The 25,090-nt window shown below is 38.6% G+C and overlaps 1 protein-coding gene across 1 annotated transcript in view; it reads right to left on the reverse strand.

Moving 5' to 3' along the window:
• Nucleotides 1–24,553, reverse strand: part of Prkaa2 (protein kinase, AMP-activated, alpha 2 catalytic subunit) — a 37,897-nt gene extending 13,344 nt beyond the window's left edge. The window contains exons 1-4 of the mRNA XM_013022207.1: nucleotides 24,505–24,553; nucleotides 9,869–10,010; nucleotides 2,594–2,687; nucleotides 1,334–1,478 (exon numbers count right to left, since the gene is read on the reverse strand). Of these exons, the coding sequence (XP_012877661.1) occupies nucleotides 1,334–1,478; nucleotides 2,594–2,687; nucleotides 9,869–10,010; nucleotides 24,505–24,553 (430 nt within the window). The remainder of the gene's footprint in view (nucleotides 1–1,333; nucleotides 1,479–2,593; nucleotides 2,688–9,868; nucleotides 10,011–24,504) is intronic.
• Nucleotides 24,554–25,090: the final 537 nt, after the last annotated feature.

The raw sequence follows: 25,090 nt of genomic DNA on the forward strand, positions 1-25,090 counted from the left end.
TCCAGCATCTGTTGTTATCAGAGTTCTTGATTATAGCCATTCTAACTGGGGTGAGGTGGTATCTCAATGTTGTTTTGATTTGCATTTCTTTTTTGGCTAGAGAAGTTGAGCATTTCTTTATGTGTCTTTTGGCCATTCTTATTTCCTCTTCAGAGAAGTTTCTCTTTAAGTCTTTTGGAAAATATCTTGTGTGTGTGTGTGTGTGTGTGTGTGTGTGTGTGTGTATGTGTGTGTGTGTGTGTGTGTTATGCCTGTATGGACTTAAACTCAGGACCCCACACTCTCAGCTTTCTTCTTCATGGCTAGCGCTCTAATACTTGAGCCACACCTCAGTTTGGCATTTGGCTGGTTAATTATATGTGGATGTGGCACACTTTCCTGTTGGCTTGCTTAAAACTTCCATCCATCAGGCCTCCACCACCTGAAAAGCTAGTTTTACAAGTATGAGCCACAGGCACTGGGCACTTTCTTAAAACAAACAACAACAACAACAACAACAAAACACCCGCAATTAGACAGATGGCCCCAACTCATAGCAAATTATTTTCCTTTTTTTTTTTTTGTAAAAAAAAAAGGCTAATCTTGAACTCATGCCTACAAAGGATCTTCCTACCTCAGCTTTTAATTTGGAAAACTTTAGTTCAACCTAAAATATCTGGTTGGACTATCCTATTAAAAGAGTTTCATAATTTACAAAGGAAATAGTAAAGCTAGTTTCCTGGTTTCATCTAAACTAAAAACAAAATCTAGAAAAACTCTGAGCAACAATGAACCTTTGCACTTTCTCATCTCTCTGTAAGAGCTCATGGACCAAGCTTCATCACCACTCCCCTACTTTGGTATCTGTTCCATGTGTGTTTATGTCCCAGAAACTGTTTGATGCATAATCTTCTACCCCTGAGAAATTTCCCACCCAGATTTATGGGATCCCCATGAACCAATTCAAAGAGATCACAAAGGTTATTTTTTTCAAAGGTGAATGAAGATTTTCTATGCACTCTTCATTTGCATTTATCAGAGAAAGTACCCACATTTCCGCCAGATTTTCAAAGGAGAATTGCTTCCACTCCTTCCACAGTTCAGTCTCATTTTCTTAGGAAGAAATGCAGAATGGATGGATGTACCTTGACATTGCCCTCTCCCTACTTTCTAGATGTGTCTGAATTTCCCAATGTATCTAAATGAATATAACAAAATAAGACAAAAACGAATCCCTTCTCAAGGCACAGGCTTCACAGGATGAAATTAGAAGTTCTTAGTTCTATGAGAGTTGTTACTGGCATTACTCTGAAAGATAGCCATGCATCACTGACCAAGGCTGGAGTTGACATACCAAAATCAGCTATCTTGGCATTCATATGTGCATCCAACAGCACATTCTCTGGCTTCAGGTCTCGGTGTACAACCATGTGCCTATGACAATAGTCTACAGCAGACAGAATCTGTTGAAAGAGCCGCCTGGCTTCCATTTCCTCAACCTATGAAGTGAAAAACAAACTGCATTAGAAATATTTGGGGCATCTACTTAGGGAGAGTTGTAGTTCCATATCCAGTCTAAAAATAACTAAGCAGGCTAATTAGAATGGGATAATTGCAATTCTCAGCAAATAAAACAATCGAACCAAAAATCTGTCAAAGCTCAACATGTCACTTGACAGGTTTTGCTTTGCTGCTAGGATACAATGCTTAATATATTTTTAGCAATTTATGAACATGTTATTATACAATTTCTATACATATTTACTTTTATTTCTACAAGAATATTAAGCCATGTAAGTAAAAATTTTAATAATAAACATAATAAAAGCAAATACAATAATAAATAAAATGTAAACATAATAATGACACTAATTCTTATGAAAACAAAACAAATACTAAGTTAAAGCAAGGTCATATAGGATTTCTTCCCCAATTTGAATAGTCCCCAATTTTGAATATTTATATTATGGTTCCAAATAAGTGAATATTATTGTAGAGGGAATATTAAAAGTACAAAGGATGGCTACACATTGACATTTAACTTTTAATTAGTATTATTTGATGTGTACAATGTTTTAGGGAATCATAAGTAAAGAAAACTAAAACATAACTTCTGTGAAAGGTTTTTTGTTTGTTTGTTTTTGTGTTTTTGGTCGTGAGGCCTGAACTCTGGGCCTGGGCGCTGTCCCTCAGCTCTTCAGCTCAAGGCTACCACTCTTCCACTTGAGCCATAGCACCACTTCTGGCTTTTTCTGTTTATGTGGTGCTGACGAATCCAACCCAGGGCCTCATGCATGCAAGGCAAGCACTCTACCACTGAGCCACTTTTCCAGCCCTTTCTGTGAAAGTTTTAAGGAAAGAAAATAATGGAAACTTCCACTTCATCTTATAGAACAGATATTCAAAAGTGTAGGAAGCATTCTGGCACCTAAGTGTAATGTATTCACCAAGATGAGTAACTTGAAAGATATACTTTTCAAGAAAAGAAAAATAAAAATTTTCTAACACTATGTATGTGGAGTTGGGAATTAAAGAAACCTTTGTGGTTGGTTCCTAACACATTTCTCTCTTAAGATTCTCACTTAAGATGCCAACTCTCCCAGGGGTAACTCACCCGTCCATGTTTACAGATGTAGTCAAATAATTCACCACCAGATACATATTCCATCACCATGAAAAAGTCTGTTGGCGTGCTGATCACCTGGTATCTTTTTTATTTTTTTTTTGGTAAATGAGATAAAAGGGTTAATTAAAAAAATATCACTTCCACCAAAATCAATTTTGTGCTCTACTCCTGATGAAATTTCATATGTGCATTTATAGTATTTTAAGATGGTAGCAAAATAACCACAGGGCCAATAACATGTACCATTATGGAAGTAATCCTTCTTGATGCTCACCATTTCAATAAATCAGTTCTTAAAAAAAGAAAAAGTCCCAGCAACCTCCACTCTGCCAGATCTCATCACTAGTTCATCACTGGCTCCATTATACTTGATATTCATCAGTAAAGGGACAGCTTGAGATCCTTCCCTTGATTAGCAGTAAGACACCAGATTCTCCTAGCTTTCTTCTAGTGACATTGAGTCTTCATTTGTGTTCTCCTCTGCTAACCTCTCCTCATGTCCAGACATATGAACATCACAGTGCCTCGGAGCTCAGTTCTAGGACTTCTCTCTTTTCTATATTCACATTCTTGGTATTCTTTCTATCTATACCTCTCCCCCGAACTCCATATCCAGATATTCACTCCCCACGTGCATCTCTATTGAGCTAACTAATAAGCATCTCAACTTCCTATCAGAAAATCTGATGCATATGTCCACCATTAGCATCCACCTCCCACCTACTCCTCCTATAACCTTTTCACTTCAGTTAGTCAACTCTATCCTTTCATTTGCCTAGGCCAAGTTCCGTGGCCTCATTCCTGAATTCTATCATCTCACTACCAACAAATTATTTGCAAGTGAATACTGCTGGCCCTAACTTGCGTATCTACACAGGCCATGCTCACTGCCCAACCCCTCTACACAATGCCACATTTCATCCAGATTACTGTCAGTGATTCCCACTTCTTTCCCTATTACAGTACTTGCATGGCTACCATCTAACTGTAAGTCAGATGTATCTCACCTCTGACAGGTAGCTTCCAATGACTTCCCAGCTCTGTCAAGAATAAAGCCACAACCCTCACAATGTTCTGTATCAGCCCATGTCGTCTGACTCCCTTCTGTCTTCCTCACTTATCCAATCCTTAAACCCACCCTGCTCCCTAGCCTGCAGGGATTTCTATTTTAGTCTTGGTACTATGCTATTCCTCCTCCCATGTTTACTATTCTTCCCCACATAAATGCATGCATAGCATGTTCCCTTACCTCTTCCCTCATCTCATACATGATGTCATGTACAAATATGGGATTTGTTGCCTATTTCACACACACACACACACACACACACACACACACACACAAAACCTCCTTATTTTGTTCTCTGATATATCAATATCTAAATGGTGTCATTTCTTAAGTGAAACACAACCTCCTTATTTTGTTCTCTGATACATCAATATGTAAATAGTGTCATTTCTTAAGTGAATGGATCAATAATCTGCCTGGTCTTGTTTTGCTCCATTCCTCTACACATGCCTTGTGCACCAGCCACACTAGACTGTTCCCAATATACTATATTCTCACACTCATTGTTTTGTTCTTTTGTATCCTCCTGGAACCATTAGGACTTTTAACTAAATGTCACCTCGTTGTGTGTACCTTGAATAAATATTAAGCACTTACTATTGTGCTAAGTCCTGGAGAGAGGAGGATACTGTGACACCTCCATTTGCATGTCTGATGGGATTCCCCCACTCAACACAGCCCAAACCAGCATCCTTCATGTTTGACACAGCCCCATTATCCTTCTCTTCCATCCTCCCAAGCTCAAGACAAAACCCCAAATTCTAATTGTTCAAGCAGGAAACATCAACTCACTTCCTTTGTTTTCCTTCTTTCCAACTCTTCAGAAATTTCATCAGTTCTAAATACCAAATAGTTCTAAAATATATAGTGAATGTTTCATTTCTCTCCATCCAATACAGGAGTGGCTAATAGAAATTTCCACAATGGCAGAATGTTATATATCGTCCAACACAATCTTCATTAAGCACTCATACTACCCAACACTCCCAATGCGGCTCCTGTGATTAGAGAACTAAGCTGTTCATTCTAGTTAATTTAAATTTAAATAGCCACTCATAGCAAGTGGATCTACATTAGACAGAACAAATCTAGGCTATCACTTTGGTGAAAGCCTCTATAATCTCTCAGCTAGATGAAAGAAATGGCTTCCTAACCAGTCTCTGCTTCTTTATCTGCCTCCATACTTGCTCTACCCTGGAGCATACCACAGCACCCTTCCCTACACTCCAGAAGTTTTCTACATAGATCAAGATCCAAAGTCCTAAGCAAGGCCTACAAGCACTGGAATACGTGTCTCTTGTCTACTCTTTGACCTCATGAACCATCTGCCTGTTTCCCTTACTCCACTCGGCACAATGGCACTCACAACAGCAATCTTTCTTTCCCCAGGACACTCAACATCTGTCCCACTGTCTTGTCTTCACATGGCTGAATTGTTATCGTCCTGTGAGGCCTTCCCCACAACCTTATCCAAGTCACAGGCAATGACAATACCACATTTCATTCTCTAGCACTTACCACTGCTCAAAATCATCTTGCTAATTTGCTTACTTGCTGTGTATCAGACAGTAAGATTTGAGAATATTTAGCATAGAGATGACTAATGATGCTATGGTAGTGCAGATGTCAGCAAGAAAAGACTGACTAAGATGCTTACACTAGCTCACTGTGCTGAGATACAGTATTGCACAGACAGTAGGATACAACATGACCTCTAAGAGAAAGTTTCATACTGTGCCTTGTAAACCAAGGGATTACAGCATTCAAGGTAGGGATGTCTAGTGATTAAAAAGCTGAATACACACACACACACTCTCTCTCTCTCTCATATAGGGGAGACTCCAATGGTATAATTTTATAAACAATTAACTTAGAGTTTAACAAAATAAAGACCAGGAAGCTGGAACATGTGTTGTCGGGGGTGGGGAGGGGATCAAGGGGAGAGGGGTAGACCAAAAAAGGGAGGAAAGATGGTCAAATATAGTCATAATAGTCAATGAATATATATGCAAGTGGAACTTGGTTAACGGAGGGGATACGTGGGTTGGTAGAGATGGGGGTGACTGATGCATGGCACCCACAAACTGATACAGTGAATTGAAACTTCTTTGTATGGTTACTGAAGGAAAACAAAAAATAAAATAATAAAGCTATCTAGAGACTTAATTTATAAAAAAAAAATGAGTGAGTAGTCAGACAAAAACATGTTATCCAAAGTAGGAAGTATTCATCTTATTAACGATTAAAATCCAATTTTTCTAAGACCTCTGGAGGAAAAAAAAGCAAAGACCAAAATCAATTCAACAAGGTCTAGCTCATAAGACAGTCAGTACTATTTACTCCTTTTATTCACATATATCAATGAGGCTTAGGCTAGGGCTGTACATATGTGTGTGTATATATATAATATATATTATATTATATATATTAGTTAATAGAGAAATCACTCAGTAAACATTAACACTCTTGATATTTACTGTTTAAATTTTCTGGATTTTGTTTTCTGTTCCTGGGGCTTGAACTCCTGAGGGCCTTGGTTTTCCCCGAGATTCTTTGTGTTCAAGGCTATAGCCCTCTACCCCTTGAGCCACAGCACCACTTGTGGCTTTTTCTGAGTAGCTGATTAGAGGTAAGAGTCTAACAGACTTTCCTGCCTGGGCTGGCTTCAAACCATGATCCTCAGATCTCAGCCTCCATAGTAGCTAGGATTACAGGCGTGAGCCACTGGTGCCAAGCTTTGGATAATTCTTGGGGCCTACTTTGTGATAAGAAACTGCTCTTGGCAGTTAGTCAGGACTGCACAAAACAAGCAATACCACTCTTAAAGAGTGAGTCAGAATCTCTCCTCTCTTCGCCTCGCCTCTTCTACTTTCCTCTCTTCTCCTATTTTGTCTCTCTCTTTTTCTTTCTCTCTCTCATGGCCCACCTCTGTTCCCCTCACTCCACTCCTGGCATAATGCTACTTGCAACAACAATCTTCCTTTCCGCAGGACACTCAACATCTTTTCCACTGCTTTGAGGTTACTCTTCATCTTGCCTTGCAAAAACTGTCTGTTCTTCAAATGGCTGAATTGTTATCATCCTGTGAGGCCTTCCCCACAACCTAATCCAAGTCACACTGAAATTAGTTAAATTACTGCCATTATTAGAGGATATGTCAATAAGCTACTTCAGCAGCAATAAAACATGTATGCTATTCTTTTGTAATTTCAGATCTGCAATTATGAAAGGTAATGTGGATGAACCAACCAAATTCAAGGCTAAAGCCAAAAGGTTTCAACATCTACTTCACCTGTGCCAATTACTTTCTGTCTGACCAACCCAGAATGTTCTTTAACTCCTAAAGAAAATAATTCTACATTAGAATGAGACAATGAAAACAAAAATTAGAAAACAAAAAAGAGAAATGAAGACAACACTGAAAACGTAACATTCTTATGACAACTTAAACTGCTTATTGACAAAAGTATAATCAGTTTTCAAGAGCAAAACAAGAATGAGGACACAGATACCCAAATGTGGTCTTTCAGGATTAGAGGTCTTAAAGTACTGCCATCAAGGCATTCAGCAAATGCAGAGGTATCCTGTCTTCCTCTGTTCTCTCTCTGATATAGGAAACTTCTCAGAATGTGCATTTCCATTTTCTCTTCTCATAGAAGTATACACTCAATAGTGAATAGGTTTAGCTTAGAAGTCATTAAGTAGGAGGAAATCATTACTACCATGGAGTCGAGTAAGACATGAACTGTTTCAGTTAGCAAAAACCCCTTTGGAATCATGAAAAAGGATTAGACTCAGTTTTCCAGTTCCTGCTTTGAGGAGAGTGTTCATCACAAACTGGGCATTCTGCCAAGGCCAACACATTTAATCCTTAAATAACACTAGGAGGTATCTCATTTTAAAGTTAAGGAAACAAAGGAGAGGAGAGATGAGTCACCAAACACAAAGGTCATAGTTTATGGTAATTTTTTAAAACCTTTATACACAAATTCTGGGATCATGTAGCACTTAAGTCCTAGATGACTACTATGCAATCTCAGTGGGGTTTTTTTATGTTTATGACTGAGCGAATTTTACTTAACATGTAAAGATTATGGTAACACTGAATTACTGTAAGACAAAGGTTTCATCCAGTTATAGGAGATGTGAGTCATGGCAGGTTACTCAGTAGCATTCCAAACCAAAACCCCAGCCAGCTCAGGAGCTAATGGCATAATCATGCTGCTGCTACCATGGCATTACACAGGTGCCATCACTGAGCACACCAATTTGCAATAGTTTACTAACAATGAATAGATGATCCAGTACTAGGAATAATTGCACAAGGCCTTCATTGAAGGACCTCAAGATATGGATTCAATTGAAACCATTTACTATCAGTTGATACAATAGAAACTTAATTCCTCTTTGCACATAGTTTACCACATTCACAGGTTCTAGGTATGAAGACATAGCATTTTGGGGGGACCACTTTTCAGCTCCACACAGCTGTAACCAGCCTCTTCATCAGATAAACAATGGAACTTCTCAGGGTTATCAAACTGTTACCCATTCCACACTGACAAAGATTGGATTAAAGATAAATTTAAATGAATAAATGAAGCCTTAAAGACACTGCTTCTTTATACTATACTTACACAGATTTTTCTCTGCAATAATAGTACTTGATTCAAAATATAAATACATACCAATCTCTTCCTGTTATTTCTACTATCAAGCTCACTAACAATGACTTGGCTTTTACAAAGTACTTTAATGAGGTTTGTACCTAATTGTCTCTTAATGAGTAATAAATGTTAAAATAATTGAGTAAAAAGCAAAGATCTACAAATTTGGGGGTTTTTTTCCTTTGAAAGGAATTTAGATAACTTTTAGTTTTGTAAGGATTTAACTGCCAGAGTAGAGATGGATAGCATAACATCTGATGTCAAAGCTGCACTCAACTCTTAGCATAAGGCCTTGGGCAATCTTCTTATACTTATTAGGGCCTCAGTCTCCTTGATCTATAAAATACGCATGCCTACCTTACCGGCTTATTATGAAGATAATATAAAATTCTCGAAGTAAAAAAAGACTTGGAAGCTCAATAAGTAAAACTAATATTTATAAAACTGATACTCACTTTCCAAACAAAAATTAAAGGTAACACCAAACACTATGGTGAAAATGAACCGTACAACTTGTGGGTGGGATGGGAAGGAAAAACTGGGAGAGAGTGAGAGAAGGGGTGGCACTGTCCAAAAGAAAATGTACTGTTTGCCTGACTTACGTGACTGTCACCCCTCTGTACATCATTTTATAATAGCAATAAGACATTCTAAAAAATAATACAGAGACAATTTTCAGTGTGCGATTACATTTTCTAAATAAATACTAAACTAAAATTCACACTTTAAAAGAATACTTCCACATATTTAATACGTAAATTGTCTATGAACCTAATCAATTATAAGTTGTCATTCAATTTAACTTAGCTTATTTATTTCTCTGAAGATTTAGTCATGTTTTAAGTTTGTTAATTTATTTTGAAAAATAGATTTGCCTTAGCAAAGGCTTTCATTACAGTATGATTTTCATTTCTACAAGTAATATTCTGTGTGGGGGGGTAATCTTTAATAGAAATTTTCTACTTTGTTTTAAAACAATATCCCAGGAGGCTGAGATCTTAGGATCAAAGTTCAGAGCCAGCCCAGGCAGGAAAGTCTGACTCCTCTCTCCAATTAATCAACAAAGAGTCAGAAGTAAAGATGTAGCACAAGTGTTAAAATGCTAGTCTTAGTTGAAAAAGCCCAAGGACAGTGCCTAGACCCTGAGTCCAAGCCCCAGTATGGCACAAAATAATAATAGCAAGAGTAATGATAATAATACCCTGGAATACATTAATGATAACTGACTAGAAAAATAAATTACAAAAACTAACCAATCTAGGAATATCATATGCCTCAATGACCCTCAGGTTGAGCACTGGAGTCTACACCCACAGCTACATCCATGACTTGAAAACAGAACTGACAGTGAAATAGTGACTTTTTACTCTAAACCAAGAAGGTGCAAAGAAGGATGGATGGAGGTCAGATGAATTAACACTAGATACATAAAAAACGGTATTTCCATAAGGCTCACTCAAGATAAATTCTGATTTGTGAAATTTCTTACAGACCACTCTTCTGTATTATTAACTATCAAATACTTACAGTTTGATAATATGAGGGTGACGAAAGAGTTTTAAGTTTTGGATTTCTCGCTTTATTTTTCCAACAACATCCAAACTGCGAATTTTCTGTCTATTTAAAATTTTAACTGCAACTTTATGGCCTGTCAACTGATGTTCTCCAACTAAAGGAGGGAAAGAAAAATACAAAATACTGTCAGATCAATATGATTATTTCTTCATGCATCCCTTCCCCAGAAACTGGATTTTTCTACTCATACAAGCCACTGGCATGTCAGGTGATGCACAGGGTTAAAGGTCTCTCCTCCTCCTCTCAAGTGAGCACTAGCCTTGAGAGAAACACAGAGTTCAGGGACAGAGCCCAGGCCCTGAGTTCAAGCCCTAGGGCCATCACCAAAAAAAAAAAAAAGGAAGAGAAACTTGAGTTACAGAAAAGCGAAAGAACTCATCCAAGGTCATGCAAAGGTGGTTTGGGTATGGCAGCACTGAATGTGACCAAACCACACGTCTATCTTGTGAATCTACACGTTTAACCACACAATGGTCCAGCAGTCAGAGCAATCCCAATATGAAATGAAGGACATTTGAGAACTGAGTTTTGTGCAGAGGGGGATTATATTTATCTAAATTACTTTCTCAAGCACTGAACTATCTCAAACGCTTAAATGAAGCTCGCAAGGTACTTTCCCAACATATTTCCAAACTTGAGAAATCAAGTTAGAGTAACACCATTTCACCAACGTTCTAAAATGCTTCCCAGGCCTTCAGAAAACACACACACACACACACACCCAGGCTTCAGAAAACACACACACACACACACACACACACACTGATTTCAGGAACTTGGCAGGCATTTGCCTGATTGGATTGCTACACACCTTAGGAATTCAGTTAATACCCAAACCTTTTCCTGGACAGCCTAACAGATATTCTTCTCTCTTTAAATCCCACAAGCTTCAAGGAAAGCACTGTGATCTCATCTCAATACAATAATGAAGAATTTAATCCCAGTCCCCAGATAATGAAAATCAGAGGCTACCAGCATTCTTCCCAAATCAAAAATTAAGACAAAGGGACTCTAACAATAAGTTTCTATGTGTCAACCTCATTGCATTAAGAAAGGCCTGAGAGATTAGTAGAGACCCCTTTGAGTATGTCTATCATGGTGTTTCCAGAGACAATTAGACCAGGTGAGCTCTGTCCTATCAATGGATTATCCCATTGATAGATTTGTAATATATGAATGTCATTAGGAGGAGGGGGTATTGGAGGAAGTGGATCACTGTTAGTGTGTGTCCATGTGTCTTGCCCTAGTCATTTTTTGTGTTCCTCTTTTTCTTGATATGATGTCAACTGTTCCGTGCCACCGGCCATGATGGACTGACACATCTGAAACCATGAGCCAAAATAAATCATTCCTCCCTCCTCCTCACTGTTCTTGGGTATTTTGGTCACAGTAAAGTAATAGAGACTCCCACATCCAAACAGAGGGATCTCCTATTTTTTTAATAACATGTAATTAATGTGCAAGCAGAAAAAAGAGAGTGAATTTGACTCAGATATTACAATAGTAGTATTTCATATGAAATTTCTGCTTGAATAACTTACATAACATCTTCATACAGGAAGAAAATAATCACTGTGAAAAGTGCTTAGCAATTAGGGAAAATGGAATTTCTCTGTGGAACCCTGTAAGTTTATTTGGTAAGTGTGGGAAATCTAAAGAAGTCAAATGCATTGAGAACTATCTCTCTTTTGACTAAGTTACACTAGCCTCTTTTGTCTAATAATTATTTACATGAATTTATATCTAGCTATAATTAATTACAGATAAATAATTCCCTAATCTCTTTTTAACTAAAAGCCAAATGTTTTTAAATAGCTTAAGAAATACAGATTGAAGAGCAAAGATTTCTCGTACATGTTACAGACATAAACCTCCCTTTACACAAATCCAAAGAAATTAAAAGGGAAATTTCAAAGTTTTAATCCCATTTATTTATTCAATCTAAAACCATCTGCTAAGTACCTTAAATATGCAAAGATTTTGTTCATCAGAAACTCAGGAAGAGAGAGTTTTAATAGGCTTCCAAGTATCAGTGAAGGGAGAGGAAGGATTACAGCATAAAATAACTGGACTAAGTTGTTGATGCTATTTAGTCAGTTTGGAGGCTGTCAGGGATACCTTGCCTGTAAAGGGTAAATGAGTAAGAATATGATAAACAGTGAGGATGGGCAAACTTGCCTTAGCTTATCATGCACACACATGAATATCCAGGTTACCACCTCTTTTGTCAACTATTTAATGAACTATCTACTTACAGTAAAACATTATACTAAGTTTGGTGCTACTAAGTGGTAAAGTTCTGGACCTTCGTAGCTGTCTCTCAGTGCCTACTGTACTATTCATTCCCAGACTTGACCCAAGAGCATAGCTACCCAACAAACAGACTGAAAGCCAGCATCACTTCTAAATACATGTAGCTATACATGTTCTGGCCAATGAAGCGGAAGCAGAAAAATGTCCCTGGCAGCTTATCATCCCTTTCTTCATCCTAAAGCCTGGAACCTCAAGTTCAGTGTTCTGAACCCTAAGATCAGAGGCAATGACCTTGGTTATAAAATGATATAGAAGGTCTCCAGCATAATAGTCTGAACCACCTGCTCAGAAATTTACACCACAGAAAAATATTCCAAACCCTTATTATGATGGATTCTGTCATTCACAACTGAATCTAAGTAACAAACTATTAAAAATAAAGCTCACTTCAAAACCCTAAATTTGTTGAGTAACCACATACACGTTCACGGAAAGAAACAATTAATCATATATAGAATTAAGGAGCTCTACAAAAGTATCATCCATTAGAGATCTCCTTTTGGCTTTCCTAAATTCTAGCCTAAATACACAGAATACTGTCTAAAGCTATGCAACCCTGGGGAGGAAAATTCACACCCACCCAAATTGTGCCTGTTGTTAAGTTTACATTTAATGACATGGATGGAAAGTGGTTACACAGAAGGAATGCAACTCTCTTATATTGTTCTTGGCAACAGAACTGGGAATAACTGATAGAAATTCTTTCCACTAACAATGTCATCTGTTCTAGGAAGCTTTTCCTTAACCCCTTATTCCCTGATATGGCCCATACTTCCTTCCTTCCTTCCTTCCTTCCTTCCTTCCTTCCTTCCTTCCTTCCTTCCTTCCTCCCTCCCTCTTTCTTTCTTTCTTTCTTTCTTTCTTTCTTTCCCTCCTTCCTTCCTTCCTTTCTCCCTTTCCTTCCTTTCCTTCCATCCAACTACTATTCCTAAACACACCTTTTTCACAGAATAGTATCACTGACATTTACTTGACTCAGTTCATATCTCGATCTTAGATGAGTATCTTATGCTGGGTTCCTGTAGTCTTTGTCTATTGTCAGGAACAGAGCTGTTGACAATAGTAAACCAGGAAAATGTGGAATAAAATGGCTGTGAACTTGCTCATGGTTTCTCAGCCCCTACACAAAGGACTGAGACATGAATATAGGCAGCAGCAAGTCTTCACAATCAGCACTCTGAACTACATCTGGCCAAGACTCCAATGAGACATCCATCCATTTGTTGGGATTATCCTAAGACAAATCCTTACACTAAGTAATAGGATGGACTAGACCAAGCCAAATTCCCTTCTAACTCTATGAACTCTCTAATTATATCTCCAAGGCTCATTCCAGGCTAATGGCTATAAGTCTTCACAGACACTCCTACTTCTAGAATTGGTTAAAATTTTTCTGAATGTTTTCCAGCTTTCACATATTTTTCACAGATGCACAAAGTACAGAATTTTATACAGCTGTATCACAAAGGCAAGAACAGACTGTTTTCGTGAAGATTATAAATTTTGCTCATGGCTGGCTGGTAGCTACCTTTCCAGTATCATTTTTAACCATATTTCAAATGCCATAGTTCAGTCATTTAGAGCTACAAGGATCCTCCCATAAAGATTGTGCTTTCTCTCATTACCTGGGCCCATACATATCTAGTTATTGATATGAATTTAGTAAGCTTAAATGGGATTTGATTCCAAAGAATAAACAAATGCTGTTAAATACCTTTTAGATCCCCTTTCTCTGATATTTCAAGTCTCTCAGTCTCATTTGTTCTTAAAAAATCTACTCAACAAACATTTTCTAGGGAAGCTTCCACCTCTACTCATTCCAGTAGCTCAAACATCTGGATGGAATGGCCTTTCAATGTGCCTTAACACCTAGTATCTAACTTCAAATGCTCCTGTCATTATTTCATTGCTGTTAACATCTGGCCAGCCAGCTCCCTCAGAGCAGGGTCTGTGTCTCAATGATCCTGGATCTACAGCATGGGGCTCAGCGTGTGCAGTGTAACTGATGCTCAGGACCTACTGTCTACACTATCAATGAGATGCAAGGCAATACAAACATCTAAGGTGCATAACTGACTAGTACTGCTGTTTTAGAATTTGAAAAGATATTCAAATTGGATGCGGTAATTACTCTCAGACTGGAAACAAACCACATGCATCTATCAAGGAGAGACATTATGGATGCATTCCAAGATCCCTCAAAATTCCAGGAACTCCTAAATATGGGAACGCACTCATAAAACAAGTATGACCATCATAATCAGGGATACCATGAAACTCTAGTCCTTTTGGAAGAAACTATATATCTCACAGGAAAACAAAGTTAGAGTAAATGAGATGGATGTGATGGAGAAACATGTGAAACAGTACTTGATGCTGTCTGGCATCAAGGTGATATGAACTGACACCACTACGTAACACAACACCATAACATACCCACCAGAACAGCTGTAATTAAAAATGAAGACAGGGCTGGGAAGGTGGCTCAGTGGTAGAACGCTTGCCTTGCATGCATGAGGCTCTGGGTTCCATTCCTCAGCACCACATAAGCAGAAAAGGCTGGAAGTGGTGCTGTGGCTCAAGGGGTAGAGCACTAGCCTTGAGCTGAAGAGCTGAGGGACAGTGCCCAGGCCCAGAGTTCAGGCCCCAAAACTGGCCAAAAAAAAAAAAAAGAAGAAGAAGAAGAAGACAATATTAAAATACTGGTGAGAATACAGGATCCTGGGGGGCTTCTTAAGACTACACCTGGGGAGGGAAGCTGGTTACAATGGCAAATGGATGAAAGCTCATAGTAACGACTAAATATGAACGTGTACACATTCTATGAATCAGTGACTCTAATCCTAAGGAGCTAACCAATAAAAATGCATAAAGTTCTCAGGTCTTTGTAAGGATTTATCAATGTTTTTGGTCCAAGGGCTCAAACTTTAGGCTGTAAAGATGCTTAAAAAAATAAAAATAAAAAGTGTGTTGTAAAAGAACTAGCCTGAGTGGGTAGGGGGAATCTCTAAGGCAGGATAAAAGACCAGAAAATTCTAGGGCCTTGGAGGTAAACAATTTGAGGGGAAGAAATTAAAATAACAACAGGATACTCAGACAGGCAAACACCAATGAGTGCCTACGACATACTAGGCACTTAATGATGTGTACATACACACATACCACTATATACACATACATATGATAATATACATATCTGTATATGTGTATAAGCTTATTAAACACATCACATTTCTTAAACCTTCCAAAATAGAGAAACCTGAGGCTCACAGAATTTAAGCAACCTACTCAAAATGCATATAGGAAAGTAACACTGGAACTGAAACTCAAAGCTACTTTTTGCTATCTGAAAATCAATTTGCAAGGGAAAAGGGTTTCTTCTCTTCCTATTTCCTAAGAATCCTACTACCTCTGGTAAATAGATTGGGACTAACACTTGGACTAAAAAAAATCCAATCCAATGGTTGTAAATAAAAGGTTATTCATAAAAAATAGGATTCTTTGGGTTCTAACAAATCATTTATATTAAAGAAGACAATTTCTATCCAAGTGTTCAAAGCTCATTGCCTATCATCCTAGCTACTCAAGAGGCTGAAGTCTTAGAATTGGGCTTCAAAGCCAACCAAATCAGGCAAATCTGAGACACTCTTATCTTTAATTAACCAGCAAAAAGCTAGAGGTGGAAGAGTGGTTCTGTTTTGAACCCTAACTCTCACTAGGTACAAATCTTAACCTAGAGTGGATCATAGACCTAACAAAGACCTGCAACTAGAAGAAAACATATAGGAAACCCCTCAAGACCATGATTCTAGAGTTTTATCTCCCAAAGTACAAGAGACAAAAGGAAAAATGAATCATCTAACTAAAAACTTTCTGCATATCAAATATAACAATCAGGAGAATGAACAGCCAACCTACAGAATACGAGAAAATATTTGACAAAGAGTTAATATTCAGAATACATAAGGAACTAAAAAAAATAAAAACAGACAATTTAAAAATGAGTGCATCATTCAAATAAACATTTCTCAAGAAAAAGTACAAGTAGACAAATATGGAAGATAATCTCAGGTAATATGGCCTAAAACAATGTTATAAATGGTAGATAAATTCAGGTTAACTCCAGAAAAAGCAACATGAAATAGTAGTATAGAGATACTCATTATGTATTTAGCATGTGGACACTACAGTATACACTATAGAGATAAGATAGGATTATATATAGAATATATATATATATACAAACATATATATACACTCACATGCATATTTTTATAAATGATATTGATATGCACTAGGATCTAATAATCATATTAAGAGTTGCTATTTGTGTTGTCATGAAGTAGAAGAGATCATAGCCAAATCACAAATCAGAACTTAACAACTGTATTGTCTGTTTGGGCTGTAAGTGAAAATTAGGAATATGAAATTCAATAGAGACAAATGACCAATCTAACACTTACATTAAAAACAAAACACAAACATGAATGTAGGAAAGAATGGAACTGTCCATAGCACTTTCTGAGAGGAGTTTTAGATGATCACAGGGATAGGAATTATATAGTACCAGTGCTTAAAGGTACAAGTAGTAGTCAGCCTACCAAGCCTGAGGCCTTGAGATCAAACCCTGGTACGAGCAATCAAAACAGTGTTTTGGTGTGGAAAACAGAGGTGGATAGATCATATTACCTGGTGACTGTAAAAGTAGTATAGCTCTGCTATACTATGGTTTAAGCCAGATTTTGAATACTGGGTTCAGTTCTTGGTACCAGAATTGGGGGGGAAAATGTAGCTAATTGTAATTCATTCAGAAAAAAACCTTTATAGTTAGAAGGGCCTTGGAAGTATGGTATGTCAATAAGGGTTGAGAAAAGATGATGTATTTTACACAAGAGGAGAAAACATATTTTAGGTCTGAGACTTACACAGTAGTGTGCCTGGGCTGAGATTTACCTCTTTTAGGCTTCCTGATATAGCTGGGATGATAGGTGTGCTCCACCAGGCCCAGCTCTTTCCACTGGGTCCAGTCTCACTTTCTGCCCAGAACTTGTCAATCTCAATCTCCCACAGCGCTGTGATGACATGCAAGCCACTGGGCCCAGATATGGGTTGAAAAGGAGTCTCCTAAATTTTGATGCCTGGGGCTAGGTTCAAGCCATGATCCTGATACTGATCCTCTTGTTTTCAGACCTTCAAGTAGTTAGGATTAGAGGCATGAACCACTGGCCCCTGACTAAGCAACCTGAATAACTAATGTGTCTGATCCCCAGTGAAGGTCATAGTTCCATACCAGCCTTGCTCTATAACTGAACACAGTTTTCCCTACTTGGTTATTCCCAATCATTTCCTATACCCCCTTTGACCTGTCACTCACTCACTGCTTGATTCCATCCCTTCACTGTGATTCATCTCTCAGAACTCGTGCTAAGCATAAGAGGATAAGAATGCAAGTGAACACTAGTGTTGTGTTAAATCAAGAGAGACTGGTGACTGAAAGGTAAAGGAGTATCAGCTTTGGGTTAAGACACAGAGGCCAGTTTACCACCATGACCTTTGCAATTGTTCTAATTCCCAGAATCTTCAACTGTAAACTGACTATAATGACATTTACCTCCTTGAGTTCTGGGAATTAAATAAGAAACATTTATAAGTATGTAATATGTATGTATGTATGTAATCATGATCAGAAAGAAAAAAAATGACTTTTGCTTCCTCGTTAGGACTATCTTTCAGAGAACTGTAAAGAACTTTCAGGGAAAGGAAATGTGGAGAAAAGCAAGGAGGCTGTGTTTTGTTTGATAATGAACAAAAAAAGAAAGGAGCCTTGTTGTTTTGGCAGAAGTCTAGGGATGGCAGGAGTTAGAAAGTAAGTCCATCAGATCGTTCCTGACTCCTAGAGTTAATGCTCTTAATACAGATGAGTGTAAGCCAACGGACTGAGCCATCTTTCAAGACTCAGCTATGTATGTACAGTATCCCTTGGATTGCCACAGCTTAGGTATTGCTGTAGTATCCTCTCAATGTTCTTAGTTTGCTTTTTAATTATCTCCCATGTACAAAAGTTACATGTATTCTAAGAAATCTTTTTGTGAGTCCTTAGCTGGCTTTAGCATCTATGAATTCAACCAACAAGTCCTTTTTTGGTTTGTTTTTGTTTTTGCTGGTCATGGGGCTTGAACCCTGGGGCCTGAGTGCTGTTCTGAGCTCATCTTGTTCAAGGCTAGCACTCTACTACTTGAGCCCCAGCTCCACTTCTGGCTTTTTCTGTGATAAGTTGGAGATGAGTCTCATGGATTTTCTGCCCAGGCTGGCTTTAAACCATGATCCTCAGATCCCAGCCTCCTTAGTAGCTAGGATTACAGGCATGAGCCACTGGTGACCAGCTACAGTTCTTTTTTTAATTTTATTGTAAAGATGCTGTACAGAGGGGTTACAGTTACATGAGTAAGGTACTGAGTACATATCTTGTCAAGCAAAGGAGCAGGGAACAGTACTCAACCAGTTCTTTTTTAAGAAAACATCTTACTATATTTTATCCATTCTTTAGTTGTCAGGCAACTTAGGTGAGTCCACAGTTTGGTTATTGTAAACAGAGATCTAACAGTCAAATCTGACTGCCTTATAGCTAATTTATAATTCAGAAACTTAGAAGTATTGAATGAGAACCTATTGCCATTATGTTTTTAAAAGTATATACAATGCATTAAGACTCTTGATGAAATTACTTCATAAATTAGTACATTAGTTAATAAGTAATTAACAAGAGATATAGCAAGTTTTGCTAAATTCTTTACTCTTATAATGAAAGAATTACTAAAACTTTTTTAAAGGCATCACTAAGGAAATAAAGTGAAAATTTATCAGAGGCAAGCACCGTCAAACATAAGACACCACTTAAGCAGAATACTGTTCCCTTAAAGGGGTGAAGGATTCTATTATTAGCAGAGATAAAAACTGCCTGAAATTCTTTCCTTAATAACACCATACTAAAAATAAAACAGTTTACCACATTTCAAAATAAACATGTAGGGCTGAGGATGTAACTCAGTGATAGGACACTTGCCTAACATGCACAAGACCGAGGGTTCAATGCCCAGCACTAAAGAAATGAAAACAAAACAAAAACAAACAAACAAAAGATGTCATTTTACACATATATTTAAGTGGCTTAAATAATAGATTAAAAACATAAGACATATAAAAAATAATACTTTTATATTTGCATTTAAATGGACTAGGTAAGTTTGCTCTCATCTTGACAACATTCAATATCATGAGGTACTTACTGATTATCTCTCATGAGACTTAAGATTGGATTTCTCTCCTAAGTCCAATTGTCTGCTTGACTTCAAAAATTAACTGTCCTGTAAAATGTTTTCCCTATCTTCAAGGAAGGTGCAGGTATCTCAGAATAAATGGAATGGCACTGCCATGAGGAAGCAGTTCTAAGTGCTGTCAGGAGAGCTCACATGTTCTTCAAGGTTAGTGAACATTTTGGAAAATGAACATTTTGAAATGTTTTTACCAAAAAAAAAAAAGGGAAAGAAAAGAAAAGGTATCAAAAAAATAAGATAAAGCAGTGCTGTGTTACAGGAAAGGAAGAGACATCCTAAGGAACTGATTTAAGATATAAATACCTTAATACCTGAAAAAAAACCATAAGCAATTTTCTAATTTACATAGCTTCATTAAGGGAAAGTTTGGTGGAGACATATTTTAGCTCAAAGTGCATTCTATGCACTTAAAAAAATAGCTTTGATGATTTGGGTTCTACTATAAGTAACTTGGCCTTTAAAAAGATCCAGACATACAAGATGCCAACCACAGCTCACACTTCCCCTTCCAAGATTCCACCTCCTTCCACCAAGAGCTCCTCTGAGCTCTTCTCTCCCACAGGAGCTATAGCTTATATGCACATATATGTTTGCAAACTGGCTTTGGGAATGGTGTACAGGACAGAGTGAAGAGTGAGTAGTGAACTTGTAAAATCTTTAATTTTTTTTGTTTTGTTTTTTTTTTTGGTCAGTCGTGGGGCCTAAACTCTGGGCCTGGGCGCTGTCCCTCAGCTCTTCAGCTCAAGGCTACCACTCTACCACTTGAGCCACAGCACCACTTCCAGTTTTTTCTGCTTATGTGGTGCTGAGGAATTGAACCCAGGGCCTCATGCATACAAGGCAAGCACTCTACCACTGGGCCACCTTCCCAGCCCTTTACTTCATTTCTTGAAAGCCAAGTTTGCAGGTACTTCAGGTAATGCCATTCCATATGAAAGAAAGAGAGAGATAAAAGAGAGATAAGAAAAAGAGAGAGAAAGAGAAAGGAAAGAGAGAGATAAAGAAGGAGGGAAAGAGGAAAGAAGGGAGGGAATCTAGCTTCCTTGGTAGGATTTTGCTAGCTAGAAAGCAACCTGCATGGCAGCTCTTCCTGTACAACAGAGCAATGAAGGAACAGAATTTCAATCAACCACACCTATTAGTCTTCACCTTGAAAATGCAAACCTCTTTTGAAATTAACTGACATTATATCAGAAACAGAATTGTTAGTCACTCTTTACATAACACATACAACAGATTGATTCCAGAATCTGTCACCTTTAGACAGATTAAGTAAGAACCAACTAAGTCTAGCTATAAGAATTCCAAACACCACCAGGGGCCAGGGGGCCCATGACTGTAATTCAAGCAACTGAGGAGGCTAAGATGTGAGGATTGTGGTTCAAAGCCAGCCAAGGAAGACAAATTGGAGAGACTCTTTCCCTCCAATTAGCCACCAAAAAGCTGGAAATGAAGGCATAGCTCAAGTTGTGGAGCCCCAGCTAAGAAAATGCAAGCTTAGCAATTTCAAAGCTCTGAGTTCAAGCCCCAGTACTGCCAAAACTAAAAGAAAATTTTAAAATGGATCATCAACTAAATACAAAAATTAAAACAATATGACAACTGCAAGAAGATACTGCAAACCATAAGGGGTTTGACTCAGGGCTTACACACTATCAGCATCACTTTTCCAGCTTTTTCTGTTTATGTGTTACTAAGGAATTGAACCCAGTGCTTCATGCCTGCTAGATAAGCACTCTACCACTATGCCACATTCCCAGCCCAACAAGAAGAAAAAAATTTCTTAAACTATGACACTAAGCATAGTCCCTTAAAAAAAAAAGAAAAGGATGGTGGAGAATGATGAATGAGGTGATACTGATCAAGATGTATTATAAACTGATTTGTTGGACGGTAACCTCATTGTACAACTACATAAAGATAAAATAATATTTTTTAATTGACAAATTGGGCCAGGCGTTGGTGGCTCACACCTGTAATCCTAGCTACTCAGGAGGCTGAGAGCTGAGTGTCCTGGTTCAAAGTCAGCCAGGGCAGGAAAGTCCATGAGGCTCTTATCTCCAATAAACCACTCAGAAAACCATAAGTGGTGGCGTGACTCAAGTGGTAGAGTACTAGCCTTGAGCTGAAGAGCTTAGGGATAGTGCCCAGGTCCAAGGTCAACACCCATATCCACAAAAACAACAACAACAAAAAAGAACTTGTATCTGGAATCTACAAAAAATAAAAAATTAAAATTCTTTTAACTCAACAAACATTCCATTTATCTATTTATTTATTTATTTAATTTATTGTCGGTTGTGGGGCCTGAACTCTGGGCCTGGGCACTGTCTCTCAGCTCTTCAGCTCAAGGCTAGTGTTCTACCACTTGAGCCACAGCACCACTTTCCGCTTCTTCTGCTTATATGGTGCAGAGGAATCAAACCCAGAGCCTCACGCATGCAAGGCAAGCACTCTACCACTGAGCCACCTTTCCAGCCCCAAACATTCCATTTTTAATAGCTGTAAGGCCAGGTAGTTTATTCTGGCTGATAGGGAAACTGGGAGGTGTAAGGATAAGGTGCCAGCATCTGTTTAGCTTCTGGAGAGAATCTCAAGCTACTTGAACTCATGGCAGAAAGCAGAACAAGCAAAATGCAAAGGGCAGATGTGTTTTTGAATGGAGCAACTTACCCCACGGCAGACTTAACGTACTAACCCACAATAACTAACCCCCTCCCATGGGAAAGGCCTTAATTGCCCTTACCTGATCTAATTAATTCACAAAAGTCCCACCACTCATTGCAGTACCCATGAACCAAATTTCACCATAGCTCAATCCAATCAGAAAATGAACAAAGAACCCATCTCTCTGCTTCCTCTCCCATAAGGTGAGGTGCTAAACTCTACCACATGCTTCCTACCATGACAGCTAAAGGATTACAGACTGAAATTGTGAGCCAATAAATCTTTCCTCTGTTTATTTTCTCATGCATTTTGTCATGGAGGAAAAAAAAAAAACTAACAAGAAGTATCTGCATAAACCAGCCGGGGCAGTAAAGTTTGCAAAACTCTTCTATCCAATTAACAACCAAAAAAACCATAGTGGAGCTGTGGCTCAAGTGGTAGAACACTAGCCTTGAGCACAGAAAGCTTAGGGACAGTGTGCAGGCCCAGAATTTAAGCCCCAGGTGGATCTGGCACAAACAAAACAACAAAACTTAAAGCAATAAGCATCAGTAGTGGACAACATGTGCATGTTTACACAATGAAATATTATTCAACTAGAAAAACAAACTAAGTAATGGCACATGATATGTCAAGGATGAACCTCAAAGTCATTATTGAAGAAGCTGGGCTGAAGAGACTACATATTGAATGACCCCAATTATAGGAATCAAGAAAGAGCATATTTATGTAAATTAGACATAGATTGCTGATTTTCTAGGATTAACTAAGTGGATAGGAGAGTCATTCTACAACTGATCTGTAATGATTCTTCCAGTTGTTGGTAAAGTTGCTAAAAAATGTTGAATTGTACACTAAAATGATGAATTTTGTGATGGAAAAATATACCCCCAAAATTTTGTCTCACTTGTCCCTGGAAGAACTCAAGAAATTTAGATTGTAGCAATGTCTATAATGTGTATTTAAAAATATTATACTGACTCTAATCTTACATAGGAAGACACAGTATCTCTTATGGAGGATTTAACATATGTCAGCTCCCCCAGAATGAAGTTCTCTAAGGAAAGGATTTCTCATATATCAAAGGTCCTTCTGTTACTTTGTATTTCAAGAAGCTGGTACCTGGACACAGCTTGAGAGTATAAGGAAGAGATTTAAATGTTTTCTTCTGACAATGGGATGATTGATCCTAGGGGTACTTTACATTGCATTGAGATTGCAGTACGAGAATTTAAAAGACAAATACATCTGACCTGGTTTGAAAGGATGTAGAGTTAAAGCCTAAATGCAAAGGTGCTGTTCGCTTGAGCAACTATATAATGCCCTCACAATAGTTCTCGGTAACTCTAGTAAAAACCAAGTAACATTACAGGCACTAATCCAATCCCTGAATCTTCCTGGACTCCCTCTCTAAACATATCCTCCTAATGATGCATTGTTTATAAAATCTTTCAGAAATAATCCAGACTTCAAGGCCTTCATAAGACTCCAAAGAATTTTACAAACTTTATGACTTTATACAAATACTACAGTCTGGGAGGCCATGTCTGATCACCTTACGACTGCCAATCTCACAAAGGTCGCTACTCTTCCCTTTTCTCAACGGCACATAACATAAATCTCACACACATAATTCTGATTATTCTGTCTCCTCCTACTAGAAAGGAAGTCCTACAAAAGTTCTGGGTTTGTTATTGCCTGAGTCCACACTGCCTAGAATTGTGCCTAGCATTTTGTCAGTAATTTCTGTTCAAACAAATGGTTAGTAGGTAGGAAGAAAGAAGAAAGTAAGTTCTGACCCTGGCCACAGGACAAGTCTCCGTATTCCAGTAGTTATACTTGAGGTTAAAATTTGAAGTTAACAAGCATAAAATTTCTGGACTGTCTGCCCAAACATTTATTCAGGGGAGGGGAGGGGCGAAAAAAACCACCAAAGATCTGTATTTCACTTGTTCAATTTTCAACAAAGTTTTCTCTCTTTTGGTCAGTTAGCTGTAGTTCTGGAGAGAACAGGTTAATTACATCTGGCGACTCTTATTAACAAATACAAAACCAAAGAAAAGTTTAATACTTAACTAGCAAGGAGTACAGTATAAAATTTCAAAGGTAGCATGTTTTCTTGCAGCCAAAAAAAGGGATCCTGTCTCCAGGCAAACAGACCTCAGCAATATATGCCTCAGCAAGCAGTTTTGACTTCAACTCCCTAAATCCCAGAGCCAGCACCAAGGGACATTTACATATTCCTCCCCTAGAAGCTTCTTTTTTTGCTCATACATTGATCGTTCTGTCGGTTGCAATACTCTGCGGCCCAATCCGGCCCCATTCTGGCATGAAACAGTCCAGCAGAGGATCCACGATCACTGGGCTCCCTGGGTATCCTCAAAACAGCTCCACCAACAAATCAGGGGCAGGAAAGAACCTGGGCATAGCCACACCTCTGAGCAAGGCTGGAGTTGGAGGACATTTTAGACTTCATCCTGGACCAACCACTTCTGTGACCTTGGGGTGTGTTACTAAGCCACTCGGGGGGGTCCACATTCTCTCACCTTCAAGGTGAGGGTCAGGTTTTGGCTAAGCTGCTGCAGAGATTAAATGCGATCCCACGTAACGCTCCCAACAAGGGCACTTGGCACAAACCGACACTCATCCATTCCCCCCCCCCCCCAGCAGCGTGCACTATCTCCATCCTACACCTCAGGCGCCAGGGCCCCGCCGACCCCGTTCCACGCTCCGAGCTCGTCACAGCCGGGGTGTGGAGAAGGGAGAGGCGCCGAGCTCCGTCCCCCAGCGAAAGCGCAGGTGGGCGCTGCACCTGCACCCCGGGACGCGCGGTGCGCCTCGCCCGGCCCCGCGCCCCCCC

Source organism: Dipodomys ordii, unplaced genomic scaffold (assembly GCF_000151885.1).
Source record: "Dipodomys ordii isolate 6190 unplaced genomic scaffold, Dord_2.0 Scaffold61, whole genome shotgun sequence".
Taxonomy (NCBI): domain Eukaryota; kingdom Metazoa; phylum Chordata; class Mammalia; order Rodentia; family Heteromyidae; genus Dipodomys; species Dipodomys ordii.